The sequence below is a fragment of the Manis pentadactyla genome, chromosome 3 (assembly GCF_030020395.1).
Source record: "Manis pentadactyla isolate mManPen7 chromosome 3, mManPen7.hap1, whole genome shotgun sequence".
Taxonomy (NCBI): domain Eukaryota; kingdom Metazoa; phylum Chordata; class Mammalia; order Pholidota; family Manidae; genus Manis; species Manis pentadactyla.
This window is the reverse complement of record NC_080021.1, coordinates 22,363,650-22,388,714: the sequence shown is the minus strand read 5'-3', so window position 1 is coordinate 22,388,714 and position 25,065 is coordinate 22,363,650. Positions and strand designations below refer to the sequence as shown.

Genomic DNA, 25,065 nt, shown 5'->3' with positions numbered 1-25,065 from the left:
AAGTCAAGAAATTCAGATCTTGCAGGAAGAATATTCTGATGCCTGACCAGTCAGTCGTGCACATTGAGCTGTCAGAGGCAGCCGGGCCCCGTCAGCTTGCATGTGGTACACAGCCCATGCTGACAGTTGGCTTGCTTGGTGCAAACTCCCTCCAGGTGGGCCCCACTAACACAATTTTTGTTCATCGTGTACCACATTTCCTGAACTGAACAAAAAGGAAGAGAAACTGCTGAAGGTATCTGAAATATTCCCAGTGGTTTCTCCTTTATCTTTGGCATATAGAGCATTCTTTCAAGCTCAGAATGTAGAACCCAAAGACTTTTTTTTTTTAAACAAAAGACTCTTTATCCCAAAGAAGCAAATGTGTGTGATGGTAAAAGCATTCAATTTAAATCATAAGACCAGGCAAGTCACTGAACCACTGAGAAGCTCCACTTCCTCATGTATCAAATAGCACCTACCTCTTGAACTGGTATTGTGAGGAACACAGGTCATATGTGTACAAGTAGTCTGTGCATTATAAAACTTTAATTGAATGCAAGATCAAACGCAAGGAGTTGTCTTTGGTTTAACTTGGGAATAGAAAACAAAGACTTATTTTCAACTGCGTGCAGCTTGCTTTTTTCCACCCAAAGCATGTCTTTGAACTGTATCAAGGTTAATGCACATCGTTTAGTTTATTCATTGTACCTGATGTTAGGTATTTCGTTATATAAACTACAGTTTATTGTAGTTTATATTGTAGAATATTTCCCTACCGCAATATTATTACAATGAATATCCATTGTAAGTCTATTTGCAAACATGAATGAGTGCTCTTGTAATAACACTTAGAATCAGAATCAGATTTCTTGGAGAATAAGGATGGTGCATCTTCAACTTCATGGAGTAACTCCAAATTGCTCTTCAAGGTGTTGTCCCAATATCCTCATCCACAAACTCTGCATAAGAAGTCTAGTTTCCCTGCATCTTACCAACATTGTGTGATGTTGCCATACACGATGTCTTTGGCTTCCCTGTCCACTGTAAAACCCATGTCATTGTTATTTTGAACAGAACTTATTCCTACGAAGGATTTCTTCTTTTGCAAATAGCTGTTTACCAACTTTACTGGGTTTTTGTTGTACAGGTTTTTTTCCCATTGACTTGTAAGTTTTATATATTCTGGACAGTCATCTTTTATTAATCATTTTTTCCTCGTCTGTGGCTTGCTTGTTGTTCCTTGTGGAAAGTCTTATTACCTGGCAACATTAGTTGTAATGTAGTCAAATTTAATATTTCTGTGAGCTATCGTCTTTGATCCCTTCTTTCAGACATGGTTTACTTAGAAGTGTCTTTTTAAATCTCTAATCATATGTGCAATTTTTTTACCTTGTTCTTATTGATGAATTAATTTTATTGTACTTTATTATGGAAAATCATCTGTATAAGACTGGTCCTTTGACATTTGTTGAATCTTTGGCGTTAGCTTTGTGACCTTTTGTCAAGTATTACAGGTGTTCATACAAGAATATGGGTTCTCTGTGGAGTTCACAATTCTAAATACAAATATCTGGTCAATCAATTATAAAGTGTTTTGTTAGACTCTTCCTTATTTGCATTAATTCTTTATCTTTTGATGACCGAGATAGATGTTTAAAATCTTCTACTCCAGTTGTCAATCTGTCAAATTGTATAATTGTGAATTATATATCCTGACATTGTGTTATAATATGCAAAAAATTTAGAAAAATTTACTTCCTACTGATTTGCTATGTCAGTATTTCTCTTTCAGATTATTTTCCTCATATGCATTTTCTTCATCCTTTTAGTTTCAAACTTCCCATAGTTTTATATTTTAGATATGTCTCTTTAAATAGCATATCCTTGGTTTTTGTTTTTAATTTGACTTTTCAATCTTTCTTCTTAGAGTTTGGTCCATTCTATTGTTTGTGATAATTAAACTATTTGGGTTTATATTTCTATACTCATCACCTTAATTTTTTCTACTTGTCCCACATTGGGTATATGTGGCTTTCTTGGTTGATTGAAGTTTTATTTTTTTATTTGTAGTTTTTGGCTGTTTGCTTTTATCCTCATTCTTTTCTTTTCTCTTCCACTACTTTGGAAATTATACTCTTTATATCAGTTCTTTTAATAGTTAACCTAGAAATTTTAACAGACATATTTAGCTTGACAAAGCCTGAAAAGAATCAAGATTTCTACTGTTCTTTCAACAAACATGTTATTCTTGGAATTCTTTTCTCTTGCATCCTCCATTTTATAATTTATGTGCTGTTGCTCTCCAGTAGTTTTGCACTTTTGTTAACATCACAAATTAGACATTTTATTGTTATTACTTGTTATAAATTAATATGTGTTAAGATTTGCCTACATATCTGCTATTTCTTTGCTCACAGTATCTTCTGGTATCATTTTTATTTTTTCTGAAATACATCCTGTGTGTGGTAGCAAATTTTCAGTTTTTGTTCATCTGAAAATACTTTTATTTCCCATGTTATCAAGAGATAGTTTTGATGGTTGCCACAGAGATTGCTAATTGCCCCCCTCCCCCTTTTCATTGCCCTGCTTCTTTTTAATGGTAGAATCCCCTGAGTTTTAGCTAAGCATATGGCCATTCAGCTAGGGACTTATTTCTTTGCATCTATGCAAGCATATAGTCAAGATATGACCTTATGACTAAGTTCTGGCCAGTGAGAGAGATGGTATATGCAGTCACTGTGGGCATTGTTTATAGGAAAACCAAATGCCCTCCTTACTCATTCTTGCTCTTCTCAACAGACTAGAATGAGAGCTTGTGGTACTGGGTTCACTCTGATAAGCAATGTCAATGTCCTGGGAAATTGCAGAGCAGTAGGATGGAAGCAAGTGAGGCTTCTCACTGCCTTACATGGTAAAGCTGGTTATCAGCAGAGATTTTTACATAAGAGAATAATTAAGCTCCTAGCTTGCATAAAATTTTTAATATTGACTTCAATAATGCAGTCAATTTTCTCAACTAATAAACTGTTACAATAAAAGTACAATTGTACATTACCAGTTATTTTCTCTGAGCACTTGGTAGATGCTATTACACAGTTTTATAGCTCCCACTGTTGTGATTGAAAAGTCAGCTGTCCAACCAACTACTTGTCATTCTTCTGTGAGAAATCTTTTCTCCCTGATTGCTTTCAAGCTCCCTTTGTCTTTAGTGATCTGAAATTTCACTACAGTCTGTTTTGGTGTTTGGCTTTTTAGAGAATTTGGGACTTCATGAATCTGAATGCCAATGGTTCTTATTAAATTTGGAGTTTTCTTAGTCATTATTTTTGAATATTGCTTCTTTCCTTCCTATCATCTTTATTATGTTTTTCTGAAACTTCAACTAAATGTCCATTGTAACTTCATTTTACTTTCATGTCTCTTAACCTCTCTTACTTATTTTCTACTTTCATCTCTAGGCTTCCTTTTGTGTAATTTCTTCAAATTTATATTCTGGTGTACTCTGTGTTTAGCTATGTTTAATATGTTATTTAACCTATTCAACATGTTTCTGATTTTGATTACCATGCTCGGCATATCTGGAAGTTACGTTTGGTTCCTTTTTAAACCTTTTAGTCATTTGTATAGTCTTTCTCCTTTTGTAACACTTCCAAACTTTTTAATTTAAATACATTAATTATACTTTATTCTTTATCTGATGATTTCAATATCTGCAGCATGTATGGTTCTATTCTGCCATGTATTTTTCTGCTGATTTTAATCATGTGATCTTTTTCGTGATTTTGTGATTTTTTCTGGTGTATATTTGAATTTGTATTAATAGGAACTTTATCTCAGGGTATATTTTGAGCCTGTGTTGAGCTGTATTCCTCCAGAGAATATCTGTGCCTGCTTCTGCTAAATTCCTGGGTATACAGCCAACTGAAAACCACCTTCAAAAGTTTGACTATGGAGTTTGTTTGATCCTCACAGTCAGTGTGAATTCTGGTCTCTAGACTGTATGAGGATCAGCTTCTGGGTGGTATTCTTAGCAGAGGCATTTCCTTTTCTCCCCATAGCTAAAGGGGAAACAGCATCGTGGTCTGCCACCTGCTAGTGTATCCTTTTTTTCTTTTCTAGTTCATTCAGAGTATGGCCTTTCAAGTTCCTCCATTTTAAGGAATGTTTTATTCTGCCTTTCCCCCACCTAGCATAAGTCCAAGTTCACATTTCATTGCCTGTGTGGGCTATAAAATAGAAGTTTTGCAGCAAACCTCAACCATCTCCCTTGTCATCCCCCAGGGCAGTCTCAGGGTACGTGCCTTCTGCTCTAGTTTTGTTTCTTCTTCATTCCTGGTACTTAAGGATTCAGTTCTTAATTATGGTAATGTTTATTTTATTTCAAACAGCATTAATAAGCTTTTTTAGCTGGAGGGTTGGTAAGATTTTTCATTTGCAATACTGTTGGAACAGGTTATAAAATATTTACATATGACCTAAGAGTCAAACTGTAAGGAGAAAAAAGTAGCAGAGAAGTGAAAGAGAAGGGCTAAGCTCTGACTTGAAGAAAAAGAAGGCATAAAATAGGAGAAGAGCTATGGAAATTTTCAAATATTTAAAGTATAATAAACTATTTCAGAAATAGTATCCTCAGTAATATGTAATAAACCCTGTCTGATGATTTTGCATAATTATCATTACTTTCTCAATCAAGAATACACACAGTGGTATTATGTGTCAATAAAGCTTTAAAGGAGCTGTAGGAAGGCATGGGTGTAAAAGCCACATTCCCTTGGTCTAGACTAACCCTTTCTTATGGCAAGGATGGAAGTTTGCATCTAGAAAAATTGTTGAGTTCTTGTCATGTGCTCAGTAATGAGGACTGGGGATAGGTGGAAAATAAATTTGAATGTTAAAAAGGTTCCTGGTTTCTAGACATGGTGCATGAATATGTGTGAGCCAATTAGTCACATTTGAACAAAATCTTCCATTAAAAACCAACCATTTAAGGTGCAGAAACAAATTAAAGAGTTGCATCAGAATGGGTATGTTAATTGGGTTGCATTGGATTTTGCTGCAAGGAACAGAAAAGCTGGTGTGAACCACTGGGACATTTGGACGTTCACTGTTTGCTCAGTGGAAAATTGAAAGGTCAATGGTTCCAAGGCATATGTGGCTGCTCTACAACTTCGAGGACCCAAGCCTGTGTCAGCTTCCCAATTTGCTTTCCTTAGTCTTGTGGCATCTTGATCAAATTGGCCCAAACTGGTTTAACATGCCCATTCCTGGTTGCAAAAGAGTCTGGGCAAGGAAATTTCTGGCTCTATTAGCCTTTATAGTAGGAGAAATAAAATGGAGAAGGAAGTCAGGAAAGACTCTTTGGTAGCTAAACAACGGTGTCTGTCACATGGGGGAAATAGTTGCATTATATATATATAACAGTTAAAGGAGTGCTGTCCAAATATATGAAATATATGAAGAATTTCTTCACATTAAAGAGAAAAAGACACGCAACACAACAGAAAACTGAAAAAAAGTATATATATAAATAGGTAGTTGTACTGAGATAAAATCCAAATGGACAAACATTACGAGAAGATGCTCAATCATAGTAGTTTTAAAGGAAATGAAAATTAAAATAAGAGTAAGGTTATATTTTTACCAATTGGTTTGTTGAAAATGTAAAGTTTTACAATATTGTGGAGGAGGAAATATAATTTTTCTTCCACCCTTTTAGATTCTTGGCTGAGATCCCTCCCCCCTTATAAAAAGATAGATTAACAGGATAAAAACAAACAAAAGTTTAATAACATGTATAAACTTCTATGCACATGGGAGATACCAGAGAAAACTGAGAAACTCCCAGAAATGGCCAAAACAATCACTGTAAATACTATCTTCACCTAAAGACAAAAGAAGATGACGTCAATAGTGGGCGGGCACCCAGAAGAGCACAGTATGCAGGGAAAAGGTGGCTGTGAGGATTCATCTTCTCCATCAATGAGAGTATCTAGGGATTTTGAATCATCCTTCTCTTCCTGGTACACCGAGTGGGACACCTTCGAAATAGATTTCACTTATGAGTGTAAATGTCTCTTACAAAAGGGTAACATTTACTCGGTTTTCAGGGCTTCTCCTGTGTCTGCAGTTTCTTAGAAATAATCAGCCAAAAATAATCCTTATGCCAAAGAAGCACTTCCTGGGGTGACAAATTCTGCTCGCCTTCAGTATCACATATTGGATAAGGTGTAGGGAAACAGAAGCCCCCTTAAACTGTGGGCAGAGGATTGGACTGGTATGGCTGTTTTGGAGTGCCGTTTGGCAATATGTATACCTGTCCATCAAATTTCAGTTATAATTCTACTTGTGGACATCTTAAGTATTAACATTTTGTTCTCAATATTAAAATTTGTACTTCAGGGCTATATAAGGATATTAATTGTTGTATGGTTTAAACAGCAAAGAAATTGTGGGAAAATCTCCTATATTTCCAATAATAGGAGAATGGTTAAAGAAATTATTATATATGCATGGTTCATAAAACTATGTAATTCATTAAGAATAAGTTAGACCCATATGCTATGTCATGGAAAAAAATCTCTAAAACATATGAAGTTAAAAATCCCCAGAAATATGTAAAAAATGTGATATCACATATGCAGTATATATACATCAAATAATACCACAAAAGTACTATAGGTAATCTTTTCTATAGCTGCGTATACACATATGTAAAATGCAGTTTTATAATAGTATTTTAAAAGTCTGGAAGATAAGTAACCAACTGCTACTGGGGAGGGGAGTGAATTTAAGCTGTTAAATCAAGCTGGAAGGAACCTTAAAGGTCACCTGATCCTGTCCTTTCCCAGATGAGGCAAGGGTTCTGTCCTGATACAGAAAATCATTTTCAGTAGTCATGATGTAGCAGGAACTAAATTGGAATCACACGGCGAGAAAGCTATCCTATTTCCAGTAATCATTTAATCCTCAGCCAGGTGAAAGCAATAGTCTCAGTCTGGCACCCATATGGCCCTTCTAACACTCATCTTCCTTAACGAAGAGCAAGCCCATGACTCACAGTCTTCAATAGGAACAAAATCCAGCTCAATCTGATAACATTATTTATCATAGATTTTTAAGGTTAACCCTTCTATTCTTAGTAATACATTTTTCCATTTACTGTAGTGCTATAGTATTTGCTTATAAAATAGCCAATTAAACTATTCAGAATGTATGCACATATATATTTATATACATATATACCAAGAATATGTTTGCAAAGAATACATATACATATTTATTATGTATGTACATATAGATCTATATAAAGAAAAATGCTATTAAATAAGTACAGGTGGTGCATTAATATGACAAAAATCTTGAGGGGAAATGAAAATAAAGTTTCAGAAACACTAGTCTAATTAGCTTGTTCATGGTATAAATAGTTAAATTGATACTTTCATGTTTTCTTACAATTAAATAATTCAATCTCAAAGTTGTAGTATAAGACCTACACAGTATTAGATTAATGGTATATTTTATTATTTGCATCCATTAATAACAGTCTTACATACTAAATTCAAAAACCTGTAACTTTTTTTAATTTGAAAGAAGTTGGCATAGGAAATTTTCTCAAAGTATGACATCAGCAGCAGGGGGAGGTGAGCCTGGCTGGCAATTTTCCAGTGAAGGATGACGATGAACACAAACCATTACGCAGTGTGTCGGCCTTCATACAAAATAAGAATTATGTAATCTATTATTAAGACAAATGGATAAAATATACTGCCTTAAGGTTTGTCTTTGTGCTAATACTTAACATCTGTTGCCAGGGTGGTCCCGGACTCCGAGGACCAAAGGGCCAACGAGGGGATCAAGGCCCAAAGGTAATGTTCTCTCTCTCTCTCCTGTAAATAGCTATAACATAATGTTGGATTAAGAACCTTGTACCTTTTGCAATCTAAAGCTCCTTATATTTTTATAGAAGTTGTATCTAAGCCTTTTCCCTTAAAGATTTGTGCTTTTCATCAAAAATTCATTTAATAACTTAGTGAAAAGAAAAGTTTCTGTGTCAGAAATACAGCATCAATGTTCTGAGCAGTTTAGTATCCAAGGTAGTAGTTCTTCTCTGGTACATTTTTCTTTCCCTCTCTCTACAACAAAGAGGTATCCTGGGGGGAACACTGAGTCACAAGCAGGCAGTGGTCCTCCCAGGTAATTTCTCAGGTTTTAGATTCCCTGTCTCCCTTCCCACTGTGGATAATCAAACACACAGCTATAGTTTCCATTCTCACTGCCAAAGGCCACCAAGTCTGGTGGTTCAGGTTCTACACCGTACAAAGGCACCAGCTAAGAGGACAGAGCCATGCCGAGCCTGTCAAGGCACACATTTTCCTACTTTATAAGAACAAGCCCTAAGGGATGGCAGAAGCCCAACCAGAAATTGAGTGCAGGCCTCACCATCTTCTATCTGGCTTTTGTCAAATCTTGTAACTTGTCTCCTGGCTTCAGTGGCTTCAGTGATACTTCACATCTCTTCCCAGATTAATTTGTTTAAAGATATGCCAGGTCATAGCACACCCTTAAAATTTGTAGTCCTACGCTGTTGCCTTTAGAATACAATTCACCCTCCTTGGCATGGCATTCAAAGCGCTTTATAATTTCACTCCCTGTCTCAATTTCACCATGTTGCTCCACATGATCTCCTCTCCATCCATTTTGCTTTACTTACTGCTTCACTATGGTTACTTATTACATTTGCATAGCATGTATTCATGGAAAAGAGAACATTGCAAGGTTTTGTACTATAAAATTGGAAACAAGTGAAGCAAGGTAGGAGAGAATGTGGGGGAGAAGTAAGTGAAAGAAGGCTGAAGATAATTAATTAATCAGATACTAGCCAACTTAAAACTCAGACCAGAAGAGACCTCTTTTTTTAAAATTTATTTTTGTGTTTTCTTGGATTGTGACACATTTCCTTAGGCATAGACTTGATGTGTTTTCCTTGGTTCTGTCCCTTATGGTGCTACAGAGAAGACTGATGGTTTGAAAGCCTCTTCTCAGGCAGGGGTACCCTGGGTCTTCCTTCGTTTCATCCAAGGGCAGGGCCCATGAGCTCCTGTAGACTCCGGCTTCCCCTCCCTCTGGGGTCCCAGCATGATCCTACTGTTTGTCTAACGTTCTCACTGGATGATGGTTCTGATCATAAAGATGTATTAGGAGTTCACAGATGTTTGATGATCTCAATATTTACCCCTTTCCTCTAATAATCCATCCCCACTGGACCACTACTGATGTGGTTACTACTGTATGCTGATTTGATGAATCACAGATGCAAGTGATTTTAGGCAAAAGTCTTGTTGGACAAAGTATGTTCACATGTCCACCAATGTGGATAGTGTAGGAACAGATAAATTATAGCTTTCATATGGAGCACCCTAAAATGTATTGTTGTATATTTTGTGGCTCTGAATTTTAGTGCCAGCAGAGATAACAAGAATTTAGAAGCTCAAAGTAGCCTTGTCACTGGTCTTTCTGAGTCATTTTTGTCTCATACTTTACAGAATAAAATGACAACACCTATTTTCTTCCCTTCTGCTCCATTCTTAATTCCTCAATAAAATACAGAAGATGTTATAAACTATTATAAATATTATATAATAGCTGTAAATTACCTTCTTATCCCCTCCATTGTATTTTTAAAATTATAGCTACCTCTCTCCCCCCTCCTTTTATGCCATGTTTCTTGTAAGAAGATTTTTCTTTCATATTCTACATCCTCACCTACAAAATAATTCTTTTATTTATTTTTTGGCACATAAGTGTTCACAGCACCTTTGTTCACCATAGCAAAAAGACTGGGACAATCCAAATGTCCATCAGTAAGTAAATGAACAATTTTCTGTAAACCCATGTAATGGAATACTACTGAGCCATCAAAAGGAACATAGAACTGAAACATGCAACAGAGTGGATGAACCTCAAAAACACTCTGCTGCATGAAAGAAGCAAGAAACAAAGGAGCTCATAGTGTATAGTTCCATTTATACACACAACAATCATTCTTAACCCACATAGGATTTCTGTTCCCCTAGGAGTCCTGTGAAATTGCTCTTACTAAAGTCACCAATTACCTGCTTGTTACCAAACCCATGGGCTATGGCTTAATTATTATCTCATGTTCTCTACAGCATTTGACATGTTTGGATGCTTCTCTATTTGACGTTTCCTCCTCTTTTGGCCTCTCCTTCACCACTTCACCACTCCATCATTACTCTGCCTCTCATTCGTAGGCCTTTTCATTTCAGATTCTTACCCAGGCTTCTCTTCCTCTCGCATCTACTGATTTTCATCTCATCTTTATCCCTTTCCTCTTCCACCCTATCATCAGTCTTCTTAATAACCTAACCCACAAATACACCTTCAAAAGTCCATCCCACCTCAGACCTCTCTTGATGCCTTAACTACTGGGCATTTCTGCATGATTGTGACCATGAACCTAAAATGTAACAGGCTGCACTCATTATGTACCCCCACTTTATGCTGTTTTCTTTCTGTATTGCTTGTCCCAAGTAATGGATTCACCAGTCTCACATTTAAGATGATACCCAGGTGTTGGAAGTCTTAACAATAAAAGAATAGCCTTCACTGGAGTCACCGAATGAGAAAAATATATGAGAACATGTAGTTTCTCTGGGTCTAAGATTACAGAGGCAATGTAGCTTTAGCTAGAGCACTGGGTCCAAACTATGGAAGAAAGATTTGCTAAAGTGGAAGGAATGTCTGATCCTGAAAAGAAAGGAAATCAAATAATATTGAGCCTAGGACAGGTTACTCAGTGGACATTGAAGAGGCATTGGGTGATGGCAGGATCAAGGTGAGGAAGAAAGCAGAAGCTAGGTGCGATGTCTTTATATAAATGCAGAGGAATGGCCCTGAGATAGGCCTTGACAGTGTGAAGGTGGAGAGAAGGTGGTTCAGCTGGATGCTGTGAACCTTCACAGAGCAGGAGGGTGGTCTTAAAGCACTCATTCCTTTGGATTTGTTATGGAGTGTGGGGGGTCTAGTTACTCACATAATTGGCACAGTGTTTTTAGTTATGGAAGCAAAACAAAAAGTTGAAGTAACCCTGTGTGTTTACTCTTTTGATTTACTGATGACATTTTGCCTGGGAGGTGAATCGTCTGAGGCTTGGTGTCTTATCCTGTGAGGTTTCACATATTAGGAAAAGCTGTACAAGGAAATAAAAGTACCCTAAGCAGAAATATCTTTTGGGTACCGGAGAGTCTAACTTATATCTGGGATGACTTTCCTCTCTTGCCTTCTAGGGACCAGAAGGCCCTCGGGGTGAAACAGGCCCTGCAGGACCTCAGGGTCCCCCTGGGCCCCAGGGACCAAGTGGTCTGTCCATCCAAGGAATGCCTGTGAGTTGTGTGTAAACATGCAGATGGATTTTATTGTTACAACTTTTCCATGGGTTACAAAGAATGAACTTCTATCTTGTGTGCCTTAATTATGAGCCTCCATCCCTTCCACACCCTAAAAATAAGAATTAAGAAATGAATTGAAAGTAATGATTGGGGTTCATTCATTAGCCAATCTTTCGTTCAGTGGTATGGGGCTTTTACAAACAGATACATGCCCAAGCAGTAGGTATGAGCAGTTTGTCAATAGAAAAAAAACCAAGGATTGACATTTATTGCTGTTTTTCTTATTTTCTTGTTTGATTTGTGGATGTGTTAAAATCTAGAAAGTAACAAATGCTATACAAATTTGTTTTTCATTATGTATTTGTAGTAATTGTCTATATAGTTTCAAGAAAGCCATTTATTTGTGATTCTATCTCAGTGGGCATTAAAGTGCTGTACACTTAGTATGAATTTTAGATTACAGTGTACCTTATACATCCATATTGATTTGTAAAAGTTGTGTATACCATTGAAAACAAATTTAATTCACTCACTTTTTTTCATTAATTTTGTGTAGGAATCTAGATTTAAAGAATAAAATCTCTTTTAAGTAAAATTAATATTTGAAAGATACAGATCTCTTTAAGCACATTTTTAGCAATCTTTCTGTGCATCTGATTGTATCTCCCTAGCTGAGAAGTTTTCTGTTCTAGAGTTATTTTCACATTTTAAAAAACATTAGCATGACAATTTGTACAATTACTACTACTACTAATAAGTCTTTGTTAAGGTCCCGCTACCTGCCAGGTTCTGTTTGCTTTTCCATTCTTAAAAATTTCTAGCCAAAACAAACATTTACATAAAGGTGAACTTTAAAAATCTGAACTATAAACAACATTGAAGTCTCCTTTCCACATATTTACAGTATAGGCTTAACTATATCAGACTGTATATTCTGTGTTGAAACTATTCTGATATATAAACCTTCAGCTCCATAGGAATGCTTACATAAGTAGTGTAGCATATATGATGAGTGAAATACACTGTATTTGAATATTAGTGTGAAAGCCATTTAATGTTGAAAATGTTAGGTCAGTAGAAAGCAAGAAAAGAATAGGAATTTACTGATGTGAACTTAACCCAATATACTTTTGGTTATTCAGGGAATGACAGGTGAAAAAGGAGAGAAAGGAGATACTGGCCTTCCTGGCCCACAGGTATTATTTAAATTTTTTCAGCCTGTTGCTCTCAGTTCTACAGCTTTGCCAAGGGAGGGGGACGGGCTGTAGCCTGAAGTCAGCTGTGATTTTGGCATTAAGTGATTTCTGTAGTAAAGACTGTCAGTGTGTGTTTGTGTGCTGTGAGCCTCTTCTGACGGCCATAGTGATGCTCCTCAGGTGAGCCCTAGCGGGTGACAGTCCTTTCCTATAAATAAGTTCTGGGTTTTGAATTCTCAGTCACAAAAGCCTCGCCTTTATGCTGGTAGGTTTGTTTGGAGGCCTTGATCTATTTCAGGGAACCTGGGTGAAAGGGCAGCTGGTGTCAATGGATCTGACTGATTTGGGTCCTTGTTCATCCTAGGGTATCCCGGGAGCTGTTGGTTCACCAGGACGCGATGGCTCACCAGGCCAGAGGGTAAGGACTGGCCTGAGGTTGGTTGGTAGCACAGTAGATCCCTTTCCAAGTCACTCTTTGCTTCTAGCAGGTTTCTGTGCAAGGAAGACAAACCACGTGGTCTTTTTTTTCCTTTTCTTTTCCCTCCTATGTACATTCTACCTACCCTGTGTCTATTTCCTATCACTGACATCTTTTATGTCCATTAGTTTCATCAAAATGTGGGAACTTCCATCAAACCTTCCCAAATTGGCAACACTTCTTTCTGAGCATTCCCATAATCTGTATAATATGTACAGTTTGCACTGACTTGTGTAGATTGGTTCAGCAGATTTTCCAGTTTTTTTCAAATTCTCAAGCCATAAATCTAAAGGAAATCAAGAATCATATGAGCTAAAGTTTTATTTGACTATCTGTAGTATTTGCCGTTTATTTAATATATGTCTATTACCTATTCTTCTAACCTGTTCAAGTGGGTAGCAATGAAAGGAATTATAAGATTGGTTAGGAGAGGATTGAGTTAACATCTAGTGTTTGCTTACAACATGTCTTTACTAAGCCAGGTTTGAAGTTCTCATTCGCAAAATTGTAGGTTATTGAGAGGAAATATAGCCAAATAAGAAACTATAATACATGCTGCGATGGGGTATTTATAGAGCACTGTTGGGGGCATTTACAAAGAACAGATAACTAAGCCAGAGGAGTCTCAAAAGAGGGACAGAAGTTAGGCAGGTGCATGAGAAAAGGGAAGCTATCCCAAGCGGAGAGATCAGCATATGCAAAGGAGTGAGGATGAAGAGAAGGGGCGCATTTCCATGACAACTATTACACGTAGTTGAGTATGGCTGGAGATCTGAGTGCAGAGTGTGGGGGGTGAGGGAGTGGATGTGTGTGTGCACATATTTATACACACATGTGCACATAGACTCAGAGGTGGGAAGATTGTCCAAAAATGCAGCTGGAGAGGCAAAATACAAATTTATGTAAGTCATCTATCTTTTTTTCAGGCTAAGGATTGTGAGCTTTAACAGGAAGGCAATAGGAAGTCATTAAATTTTCAGCAAGGGAGAGAAAGGCTGGTCTTCCCTAAACTGTCATGAATTTAGACAGGTGGACAGCTCCACAGTTTCTCTAAAGACTGAGTCATCGGCAGTGTTAACCACTTAGAGCCAATGCAGTGAAGGACAGCACATTTGGCAGGCCCTGGTTATTTTTGGTAAGCTTCCCCCAAAGGTCATCAAATGATTGGCTAAAAGACTCACTTCTCTATTCAGACAAGGTCTGCCTGTAGTTCAGGACAGCTATACCACTCGAGAATAAGGAAATTGTCTTTTCTATCAAGTGTAGGTATGAGGCCTGACTTAAACTCCTCCCACATTCCTTTTTTCTTTTTTTGTACACCCAACTTTCATTTACTTAAAATCTCAGTTTAGTCTCTGTCTGTCAAATGGAATTACTTTAGTCTATGAAGCGTGTCCAGGTAAATATATCTAAAGGAGGCATTCTCTGAAAGTTAGATTTATGTAGGTTTCTTGTACATGTAAAAGGAGTGTCTAGAAGTATTTATATGTTTTGGCAGAAGTCTTAGGCTGAGATCCTGTTCAGTTACACACCTAGATTCCTTCGTGATTCCTGAAGCTCTGGAAACAGCAATTCTAAAGATTTGGTCCAGTGAATTTACTTGATTTATCTATGCGTGGAGTCAAGTCTTGGCAAAAAACTCCCAAATCAAACATATTGGATTAGTGTTTGGATCATTTAGTTTTGGAATTCTTTCTTCTAAAAGCAATGTACCAGCACAGACTTTCTATAAATATTTTGCTATTCCTCCAAACATGTTTTCTTTCATAGGATAAAAAGTTCTTAGAGTTGTAATAAAGTGATAAGGTATCTGTACATGGGTTTTATTTTCCTCTCTTCCTCAGTTTGGAGGTAAAACTTTCAGAATGTGACTGATTCTTATTCTTGGATGGGAATGAGTTACTTTTTAAAACTGGTTTTCAGAAGAAACTCATTCTTTGTAGGGTCCCGTTATAAAAATACTGTGTGAATCCTGTGACAATTGTTCTACAAAATGTCTTTGACAGCAATACTCTTCCAGTGTACAACTCTAGGGGGTGCTGGTCAGATAGAATAACACATAGCTGTGCCCCGCTGGAATTGTGTAACATGGCTGCCCTGCTTGAGAGAGAGGCTGCATATATTTTTTTCAATATCTTAATATCTTACTTAATAAGACATTAATTGGGCACATACTGAATTGAGCACATACTATGTGCTGTGTAGTATGCTCAGCCTAGAGAGAATTGTTCATTACTGCCTCGAGGAGGGAAGGATCTAGAAGAGGAGAGCCTTTCAATGGCTAAAGGAGCAATTCATAGGCTGTCTACCTGCAGGACATAAAAGGACGGGGTGGTATCAAGGGCATAACTTTTCCCTTGGGCCAGGAAAAAAAAGGGTCTTCCTCAGAGTCAGTGGAGAAGGAAGGAAAGGTGGGTGAAAACATTTAGGCGGCTCTGATCTGTTTAGTCAAATATCCGGGGGCTTATAGAAAGTAAAGGGTCTAAAACAATTTGGTACTTAGTAGGATTGTGAAGAGGAGGTCCCGGCCCCACATTCATGGTGGTAGGGACGGAGCGAGGACATGGAGCGCCCTCCCTGAGGGCCAGGTCTCCCCGGGGCAGGGGGGTCATCCCGATCTCCGTGGTCAGGCAGGGGGATCGGCACTGCTGAAGAGAATTAAGGATCAATATTTCATAGTTATTCCCGGTCTGGTGTGGGCCCTCTTAAAAGGCAAAGCTGCAATCAGAAAAAGTAAATAAATAAATAATATTAACAACAAAAACAACCATGGCATGGGACAGACAACAAGCTCAGTGCATGAGGAGACTTAATGCTGAAAGGCTTGGGAAGCGCTTCCAGAAAACTGCCGAGTCAGGCTTGCTGGTGCCGAGAACCAGGGGGGCAGACTTGCTGGTCTTTTCTGCCCTCCACACGCTTAAATCACTTACTGTTACTGGGCCCTCGTTGCCCCTGATCCTGAGTAAGTAAAGCCCACTCTAGGCAAAGGAGGAGAAAGCTGGGAGAAATCTGTGATGCTGTCCCTTCAGTCCCCTGGAGAGTCTCAGGAGGGAGCCAGTGAGGTGCACAGAAGCAGTGAGGACTCTTCCTTACTGCTCATCTTATCTTCTCTTACTGACACTTAAGAGCTCACAGCCCCACAGCTGGCGCCATCACCTTCCTGTTAGCTTAGGGAAAGGTTGGCACCTCTTTCCTGCAGCTGGTGTCAATGTTCCCTTAATTTAGCCTGGAGGGAGGAAGAGTTTAGTACAAAATAAAAAGGAGTAATTAAACATCTCCTCTTTAAACAGGGAACATGTTTCCTAACATTTCTAGCTTATTCTGGCTTTTCCCAAAGGAAATCTGTGACTCTTAGACGCAGCTCTGTTCAACCCTGGGCCTGAGGCCATAAGCAAGGCCAGCAAAAGTTGGCCTTGGTCACTGGATAAGTCTCAGCCTCTTGCTGGGAAGCTGGTAGAGCATAATGCAGGAACACATTATAAAAGGCCACAGTGGCTAAGAGAGTAGATCTTAAATGTCCTTACCACAGAAAAGAAATGGTAATTATGTGACAGGATGGAGGTGTTAGCTGAAGTTATGGTGGTAATCATTTTGCAATATATGTATATCAAATCAACACTTTGTACACCTTAAACTTTTATGTTATGTCAGCTATACCTCCATCAAGCTGGGGAAAAATCATCAAAAAATTAAAATGAAGAAAATAAAAAAAAACCAAAAAGCAGCAGTGCTGGTTCAGATTTAGCAGCTGAAAAATTAAAATGAAGAAAATAAAAAAAAACAAAAAGCAGCAGTGCTGGTTCAGATTTAGCAGCTGAATGCATTCAAGCATCCAGTTTTCATTCTGAGTCATTCCAGCCAGCAGCATCCTGGTCTTGTCTTTCTTTTCCGCTGTAAATCTTGCCACCTCCCTCTTGCCTCTTTCCTTTTCTTTCCTTGGTGTCTGTGACCCCAAGGCCCATTCCATGATGTTGAGCTCCTCTGATGTAGGGTGGATCCCTCAACCCCCTTCCTAGACACCCAGGTGGTCCTTAGAGAAACTTAAGAACAGGCAAGACATGGATGATAAGTGTAAGAAGTGAGAGAAAGAAGAGAAAAAACAACTTTTCTCTAGTTCTGAGGCATATTTATGGCCAAGACCACCAGCTGTCTGTCAAGCACTCCAAATAGAGACTTTGAAAATTATTTTTCTTTTCCAATTCTTAATATGGTTATATAAAGAGTCAGAGAGCCAAGAAATAAAAATGACAAGGAGATGTACATTTTTGTGGCATCTAATAGATAGTAATGCCTCTATTGTACAGAGGGTATTCATTTTTAAATTCCAAGTAAACTTAATTTGGAATGCTTCCCTTCACCCAGGTTATGGCTCCCTGAGTCTCCTTGTCATAAACACAGCTTTCCATTTTCATCCGTAACAGATGAAATACTGTTTAAAAAACAAAACAAAACTTCTGCATATGAATTCTGCTTAACTTGTGAGGTTATGAGAAGCAGGGTAGCCTTCAACTGCTCGCCAGACCTGAGTTTGACCCTAACCATATGACATGGAGCCAGTTACTTAGTATTTCCTAGCTTCACTTTCCTCATCTATGAAGAGGAAAAAAGAATATTTCACTCCACAGAATTATTGTGGGAATTAATTAATACAAAGAATTTCTATATAAAATTAAGTTTTATAGCCAATATTAGTATCTACTAGTTTCAATGAAAACCTAAAAAGCCTGGACAGCATAATATTTTATAATACCTCTACTTGATATACTAAGATGCCTAACAAGATTTTAAAGAACTATAAAAAAAAAGTCTAAGGAAAAAGCAAGTGGTTTATTGTTTACTTTTCTTGAATTTCACATTGAAAGGATACTTGAAATACGCTGTCTTTTTCTGTGGATCTGATGTATACAAAGGCCTTATTTCTGATGAATGTTTCATTTCATGAAAGTGAGTTGGGCTTAAAATATACTCGAAAAATTGAACTTGAGTCAACTTTCTGGATATAATTCCTAAATGTTAAGCAGTGATGAGAGAGTCATCTAAGGAGTATTTTGTTAAATACTTAGATTCATGATAATTACTCTCTTGAGAATCTTCCTCCTTCAAAAGAGGAAATATAAAAACCATCAGAAAGCTAATGGAGAGAATGATTTGAGTTGTCTTTTTTGTGTGTCAAAATGGGTTTTTATAAAAGCCAGGAAAACATTCTCACAGTCAAGCACAGAGATGATAATATATGCGGTTGAGACTTGGCAGTTGATTTGAATGAAAACAGCAGCAATCACTCTCATTAATTATTGGCGAAGCGTAGGTGCTTTAAAGAAGTGTTATATTCTCTAATCCTCAGAACAACCATGAGTGCTGGGCACTGTTACCGCATTTTACAGACAAAGAATCTAAAGCTTAGAAATTAAGAGTACTTAAACAATGCCGCTCAGCCAGTAAGTGGTGAGGCCGGGGTTATCACCCATCTCTGTGGCTGCCACACTGTTCTCTCCCTTGCCACACAATTATGTTAAGAAAGGTCACTGTGGGATTTTGTTAATGTGGGAAAGTCTCCCACAAAAGATATTTTAAAAAGCAGGACTCCCTCACTGAAGATAACTCGCCCAGCATTTTCGCATGGTAGGAACCCAGTTTGGGTTACTTTCTTGGTGAAATAGAAATTGATAGTCCACATGTAGGAATATGTTTCTCTGATTACTTTTTGCCTTTACTTGGATTGTGGCACCTCTTGGCACATCTGAGGAGAGAACAGTTATTTAACGAATTAGTTTAATGTTATTACTGGCTTTACAGGTATTTCTCTTGGGGCACAGGGTACGAATAATATCTGCCTTGTGCTCTGGTTCTAATGCTGTCCTTCAGGGTCAGGCCAGACATGTTTGTATTTGTAAACCAGCAGTTCCACAACTGACGTGATTGGTTGTTTTGTATTTTGCTTTGTGTTTTAAATACAGAGATTCTTGGGTTTCAATCTCAGAGATTCAGATACAAAAAGATCTTGGGCATGACTTAGGAATGTTGGGTTTTAAAAAGCTTAATGACTCTGATAATCAACTAGGTTTTGGAATCACAGTATATTGTGTTAGGCCTATTGTATGCCAAAGTAGTTTCTTGGGTAGAATATTGTTACTGTTTCAGTCACTGAAGTCCTCACTGTGGGTTACTAAATACAGACACACACACACACATACATTTAAATTATATATGTAATAAAGATACATATATGTACATATTAAATTAGTGTATTATGTATATATATGTATATCCACACACATACATACTGTATGATGTGTATGTGACAGAAAACTCCCCAGTGTGACTCAACGTGATTTCACACATAAGGATTAACCTTAGGGATCTCTAGCCTGGGCCTGTTTTACAGAGTCTGTGGTTTTTAGCTGCTTGGCCTCTCAATCTGGTGGTTGGTCTTAATCCTTTCCTGCAGGCAGCAGCCTTATTTCTGATGGCTGCCTGCCACCCTGGTTCTTGGCTGGTGCTCATGGCAGTCCAGAACCATGCCACAGAGTTGAAATTGTACAGCAGAAGTTTCTTCAAGTGTTTGCTCTAGGCCTTACTGTTTGAGTTTGGTCCTTTTCAACAAACTCCTCAGATGCCACCTGCTTACAGATTCCCACTGTACCTGAGAGTGTAGCGTCAGTCAAAGGATCATAGCAATTGGCTGTGTTCCAGAATCTTAAGGTCAGGATCTGTGGCCCACCGTTCAGGCTTCAGAGAAGGCATGGGTGGTGAATATCATGATTGAGTCACTAGTTCTGGCTGCTATTTCTTATAGGTACATAAACATAAATATTCTAGCTTCTGACTTTCATTTCAATTACAGCAGTCTGTGGGCATGTTGGTTTCATCCTTTAGATGCCACAGACACAGTACCTAGAAACTACAAGCTTTTAAAGAGCTATAGAAAATGCTTGCCACCTATAAAAAGCATTAATATTTGCTCTAGAGTATGGAAAAGAAAACAGCAAAATGGAAATTAATACATGTTTAATTAAACCTCTCTAAAACAGTATACTTTGCCAATTCCAGCCATAGTTAAATTTAGCCTTTGTTCAAGTATCAGTGATTTTTGAAAGCAAATTTCAGGATAGATTTCCTTTTGCTGATAAATCATAGCCAACAATAACTTAGTAAGTTGAGCAAAGCCAAATGTTTTCAAAAACAAATTATGAAAATCCTTTCAAGTTTTTATAGCAAGAATTATTTTTCATGTGGGTTGTGGGGGCATATTAATATTTTGAGGTGGAAATCTCAAAAAAAGAAAACTGCCTGGAGCAACTTATAAAGTATCCCTGTTTGTGGGTGGCTGATTTCATGCACTTTAAGACATGTTTGTCAGCTTATATGAATTCCCACATTATGTTTATCATTTACTCTTCTCTTCCGTAAATTCATTCTTCATTGCTTAATTAAGGGTTGCTGCTTTTTATGAGGGTATTTAATCCACAAACACACATCTTCTCAGACTGGCTCCCTGATGTGAAACAGAAAGTTTATAGATACAGAAATATTGTGTGAACACATTTTTAGCTGGTGACGGTTGAAGACCATTCAGTGAACTTTGATGGAAGTTAAGCTGAATCACAAAGCTAGAATTCACCAGTTATTTTGCCTTGTAAAATGCAAACATTTTACAAAATTGTTCTTTTCACTAAGTTTATTGCTTTTATGTAAAAAGCTGCTGCCATTTCTCCTCACTCTGAGATGAAGAGGTAAGAAAAGGAACCTGGGCCCCACCTAGGAGCTAACTGGCTTGCAAGAAGAACAGGCTGTTACGTGGGTGCTGCAGCATGCCTGAGCAGGGGGACCAATGCAGCGGGCCCAGCCGTGCCGCGTCCATTGATTTAAACACCACCTCTCCTTTGAAGCCCTCCCTCTCTTCCCTCACCTGGATTAGGTGCTCTTCATACATGTTCTCATGGAACACCCTAGTTCAGCATCATTGCACATTGCCATTTCTTTCAGTTATTGACTTTTCTTGACACTGTAAACTTGTTGGAAGAGACTGTCTTGCTCGTCATGATCTGCCTGAACTGAACAGAATGCCCAGCACACAGTAGTTCTGCAAATACTTTTTAATAATGTGACAAATGTGAGGCTTATAAGGAAAAAACGTTCAAAGATAGATTTATTAGTGTGATTCAAAAGTTAAAAAATAAAGCTATTAAATGATGAAAATATGAAAATTTTAACTTCCTAGGGTTAGGAAGAAATTTGGGGGGAAATATCTTTGATTATGTTTCTGAAGTGGTATTAAGCTGCACATCCTTTTAGTTATAACAGTAGATAGCCAGTACAGAATGAGGCAGACGGGTAACTCGTGGAAGCCGTAAGAATGCCTTTAGTCTTGAACTCTTATTCCTAAAAATGCTCAATTGTTCATGACAGTTCATGAAGGAAAGTGCTAGAATAAAATCACTGGAGTGGACACTGTGGGTGCCCTGGTCAGATCCCCTCTACCGGGGAGAAGTACTCCATCTCCTGACCTGCTATGGGTGTTGACTGCTAACAATTCCAAATTGCCCCTTTTACAGAGAGTTGCCTTTGGAAATGTCACCTTGGTCCTGGGCAGTGACTAACTAACTGGTATGAGTGTATAAAACCTTACCTTGGGTCAACTCTCTGTAACTCACACTCCAGAGCTCCCCATGGCCAAACACCAACTAAATTCAGTTATCATCTAACCCTTCCCCTGCCCTCTTCTGCCTTGTTCACTACCTGACAGGTTCCTCCTAAGGACATTCCCTCTCTCTATATAAATCAATGGCGCAACGTGAGGGTCTACTTCTGGGCAACCATCCCTGAGATAGTCACTGAAATGAAGTTGCAGCTTCTGAGAGGAGATGACTCTAATGCCTTTCCTTCCTGCTTGTGGCGGGTTCAAGAGCAAGGAGGGATGCCCTGACACTTCCCCCTGCCCTACACAGTATCAGGCTAATTATACCCGAGATTAATGTTTATTCAACATGATAGTCAGAACGTTTCGTTCAGGAGCCTCAATGTTATTCAATTTCAACCATTTATTGGTACCTATTTTGTTCCCACAATGTGGTAAGAAGGTATTGGGAATGAAACAGTAAATACAAAATAATTTCTGCCCCAAAAAAAGAAAGAAAGGAAGCAAAGAAGAAAGGGAGAGATCTCAACCTCTGAGGAGCTCCGTAGGCAGGAAAGCAGAGCGGACAAGTGTCTTACCTCTTGCTCTCTTTGAAGATGCTGAAGCACTAGCCCCTCTGCCAAATTGAGAACATTTCATTGACTTTCCTCCCAGATGATACACATGTGGAGTCTATAAACAAGTGAACTCAAAACTACCCACAAGGATGTCCTTACTGTGCCACACGCAGGGCAGCACTGCCAGAGTGTGACTTTTCAAGTTCCTTCTGTATGACAGGAGAGAGGCGCAAATGTGTTATTTCCTGCGGATCTTCCTTAGAACAACGTGGTTTTCTTTTAAGAAAATATGCCATGGCTTCCTCGCACCATGAATAAAGTTGCTCCTGCTTGTTTCTGAGATTTTTCTTTACCCTCCCAAGCCTGGAAAAAGTCAGGGAAGTCTTTCTGCCACCAAGCTGCAGTTTGGATGGCAGGTGCTCTGTGTGTGCTTACACATGGGTGCATGTGTGCTTCACATCCAGTGCTGGAAGAGCTTTAAGGCAGGAAGCAAAAAATGTCCTTTTTATTTATTTATTTTTCCCGTGGACCATCTCTTATTTGGAGAAATGTCTGTGTCAGATTCCTATTGCTGCTGTGACCAATTATTACACTAGTTGCTTAAAAATATCTTTATCTTAAACTTCTAGAGAGCAGATGTTGAAATGGTTCTCACTGGGCTAAAAAGATGCCTGTGATCCATCTGGACACTCCAGGAAATAATGCTTTGCCTTTGAAAATGAATGTCCTTTTTAAAATATCTTTTAAAATTATTGAATGTATGTCCAGTCCATTTTCCCATATGGACACTTCACCTAGAAAATAATAGATTTTTTTTAACTTTTTTTTTTTTTAAGATAAGTTTTCCTAACCTCTCTTGGTCTCAATTTTCTCACTGACAATATGAAGGATTTGGCTGGAGGATTTGAAGGCCTGTTCTCTCTCATATAATCTGATTTTTTAATGCCATCTTCCTGGATGTGCTATAGTTAAACTCCATGTAAAATAATTTCTTTCAACCTACATCAGTATTAACTTTTATTGTTTAGTTAGTAAATCCAGGTAATGGTGTGTGTGTGTGTGTGCGTGTGTGTGTGTGTGTCTGTGTGTAACTTAATCTGTCTCAGGGCCTATCACTAGCAGCTTTCTGACTTAATATTTTTTGTTTGAATAACTGAAGGGAAAGAACATAGTAAAAGAAACAAAAACAAAACATTAGCTTGTGTATTAGTATAGGATAACTGCTATAACAAACAACCCTAAAATCTCAGCAGTTTAATGCAATGCAATGCAATAAAATCTATTGTTTGTTCACAGTCCAATGCTGCCAACAGGATAGGTAGATAAGTGTGGAGGTCTAGTGTTTGCTCCATAGAGTCATTCAGGATCTCAGGGTCATTTCATCCTGAGACACATTCATCTTCAACATTTGGCCACTAAAATTGCTAGAGAAGAGGAAAAGAAAGTGGAGGATTACCCAAGGGAAATTTTCATGAGCCAGAACCCTCTCCATTGGCCAGAACCCAGCCCTGTGGCTCCAACATAACTGCTGGAACTGAAGGCTGTGAAATGTAGCCTTGCAATGCACCTAAACAGAAAAGGAAAACCATGAACATTGGTGAGCAGTTGAGTCTTCTGCCTTATCTGGTGTTCAGACTTGCTTGTAAGGCCCTTGCTGACCAGTGCTTTTCCTACACACTTACCCACTCCCTTTTCATGTCCCTTCATACCTTTTGTCCCGACTCACACAGCACTGCCTTTCGTCTAGCCTCATCCTTATACTCTCTTTCACTTGATACCTCGATCTATGGAGACATAATGTAAATGTGGATGGGGACCCCTACAACAATGGACTTTCTTGAGCAAAATAAATGGGAAGAAAGGGCAGCACAACTGGAAAAGTGGCACAAATTCCCAAAAGGGAATTGGAAGAGGCACCAAGGAAGTGGGGAGAGGTTGGTTGGCATCAGTTTGAGATGAGATTGGATTATGAGAGTCAAATCCCAAGGTGAAAAGTCCATTCTCCATGTAGTAGAAGGTGTTTTGAATGAAATGTTGTGAACCTATTGTGAATTTTGGATTGAAGATCCTCTTCTGTATTTTTAACTGCATTGGAAAGACCACATCCACAATTAAGAACTATAACCATTTAAAACTAAGTCTCTCCAGCTGTTATTTTCTATTATTTACATAAAAAGAACCCACCCATACACACATTCAGTAATTTAGGAAGATTTTTATAAAGAACATCATTCGCTTTCTGCTTTAATGATAAATGGGAAACAAACAAGTACCTGTTTGGAAGCCCATGATGATGCATTCAGCACACCCGCCAGCAGTCAAATGGTATCATTGCAGCAGGAATTCCCCCCGTATTCCCCTCCAGGCTGCTCCTGAAAAGTTAGTTACAAATGCAATACTCCTAATTTATAGTACAGATTCCTATGGTAGGGAGTTCCTACCACAGCTCTTTTAGTCATGAAAGACACTAATTCATCTTTTTTGTCTTTTTGTCTGATTAATTACCAAGAATTGATCTTCCACTTACTGTTCTGCTTAGTTAAATAAAAACACTTTCTGAAAACAAGTTCCTGTTTAAGTTTGTAAGTGGCATTTCTTACACCTAAAATTCTTGCCCTGAATGATTTCCTAGAGCCAACAGGCACAAAAGCCTTGGCAAGAACCATTTCCATGAAGGGTTTAAGAGCAGTGAATCCTTAGAAGTCCAGAGCTAGCAGCAGGATTTGCCTCCCCAAAATTACAAGGGGTGAGGTGCATCTATTCTGAAAGACCTCTTCAGCAACTGCCTAGCTGACACACTGTGTTT

The 25,065-nt window shown here is 38.2% G+C and overlaps 1 protein-coding gene across 4 annotated transcripts in view; it reads left to right on the top strand.

Annotated features, from left to right (window-relative positions):
• Window positions 1-25,065, top strand: part of COL14A1 (collagen type XIV alpha 1 chain) — a 239,414-nt gene that overhangs the window by 180,995 nt on the left and 33,354 nt on the right. For all 4 annotated transcript variants that reach the window (XM_036876369.2, XM_036876368.2, XM_036876370.2 and 1 more), the window contains exons 37-40: window positions 7,794-7,847; window positions 11,289-11,384; window positions 12,533-12,586; window positions 12,951-13,004. In XM_036876369.2, the coding sequence (XP_036732264.2) occupies window positions 7,794-7,847; window positions 11,289-11,384; window positions 12,533-12,586; window positions 12,951-13,004 (258 nt within the window). The remainder of the gene's footprint in view (window positions 1-7,793; window positions 7,848-11,288; window positions 11,385-12,532; window positions 12,587-12,950; window positions 13,005-25,065) is intronic.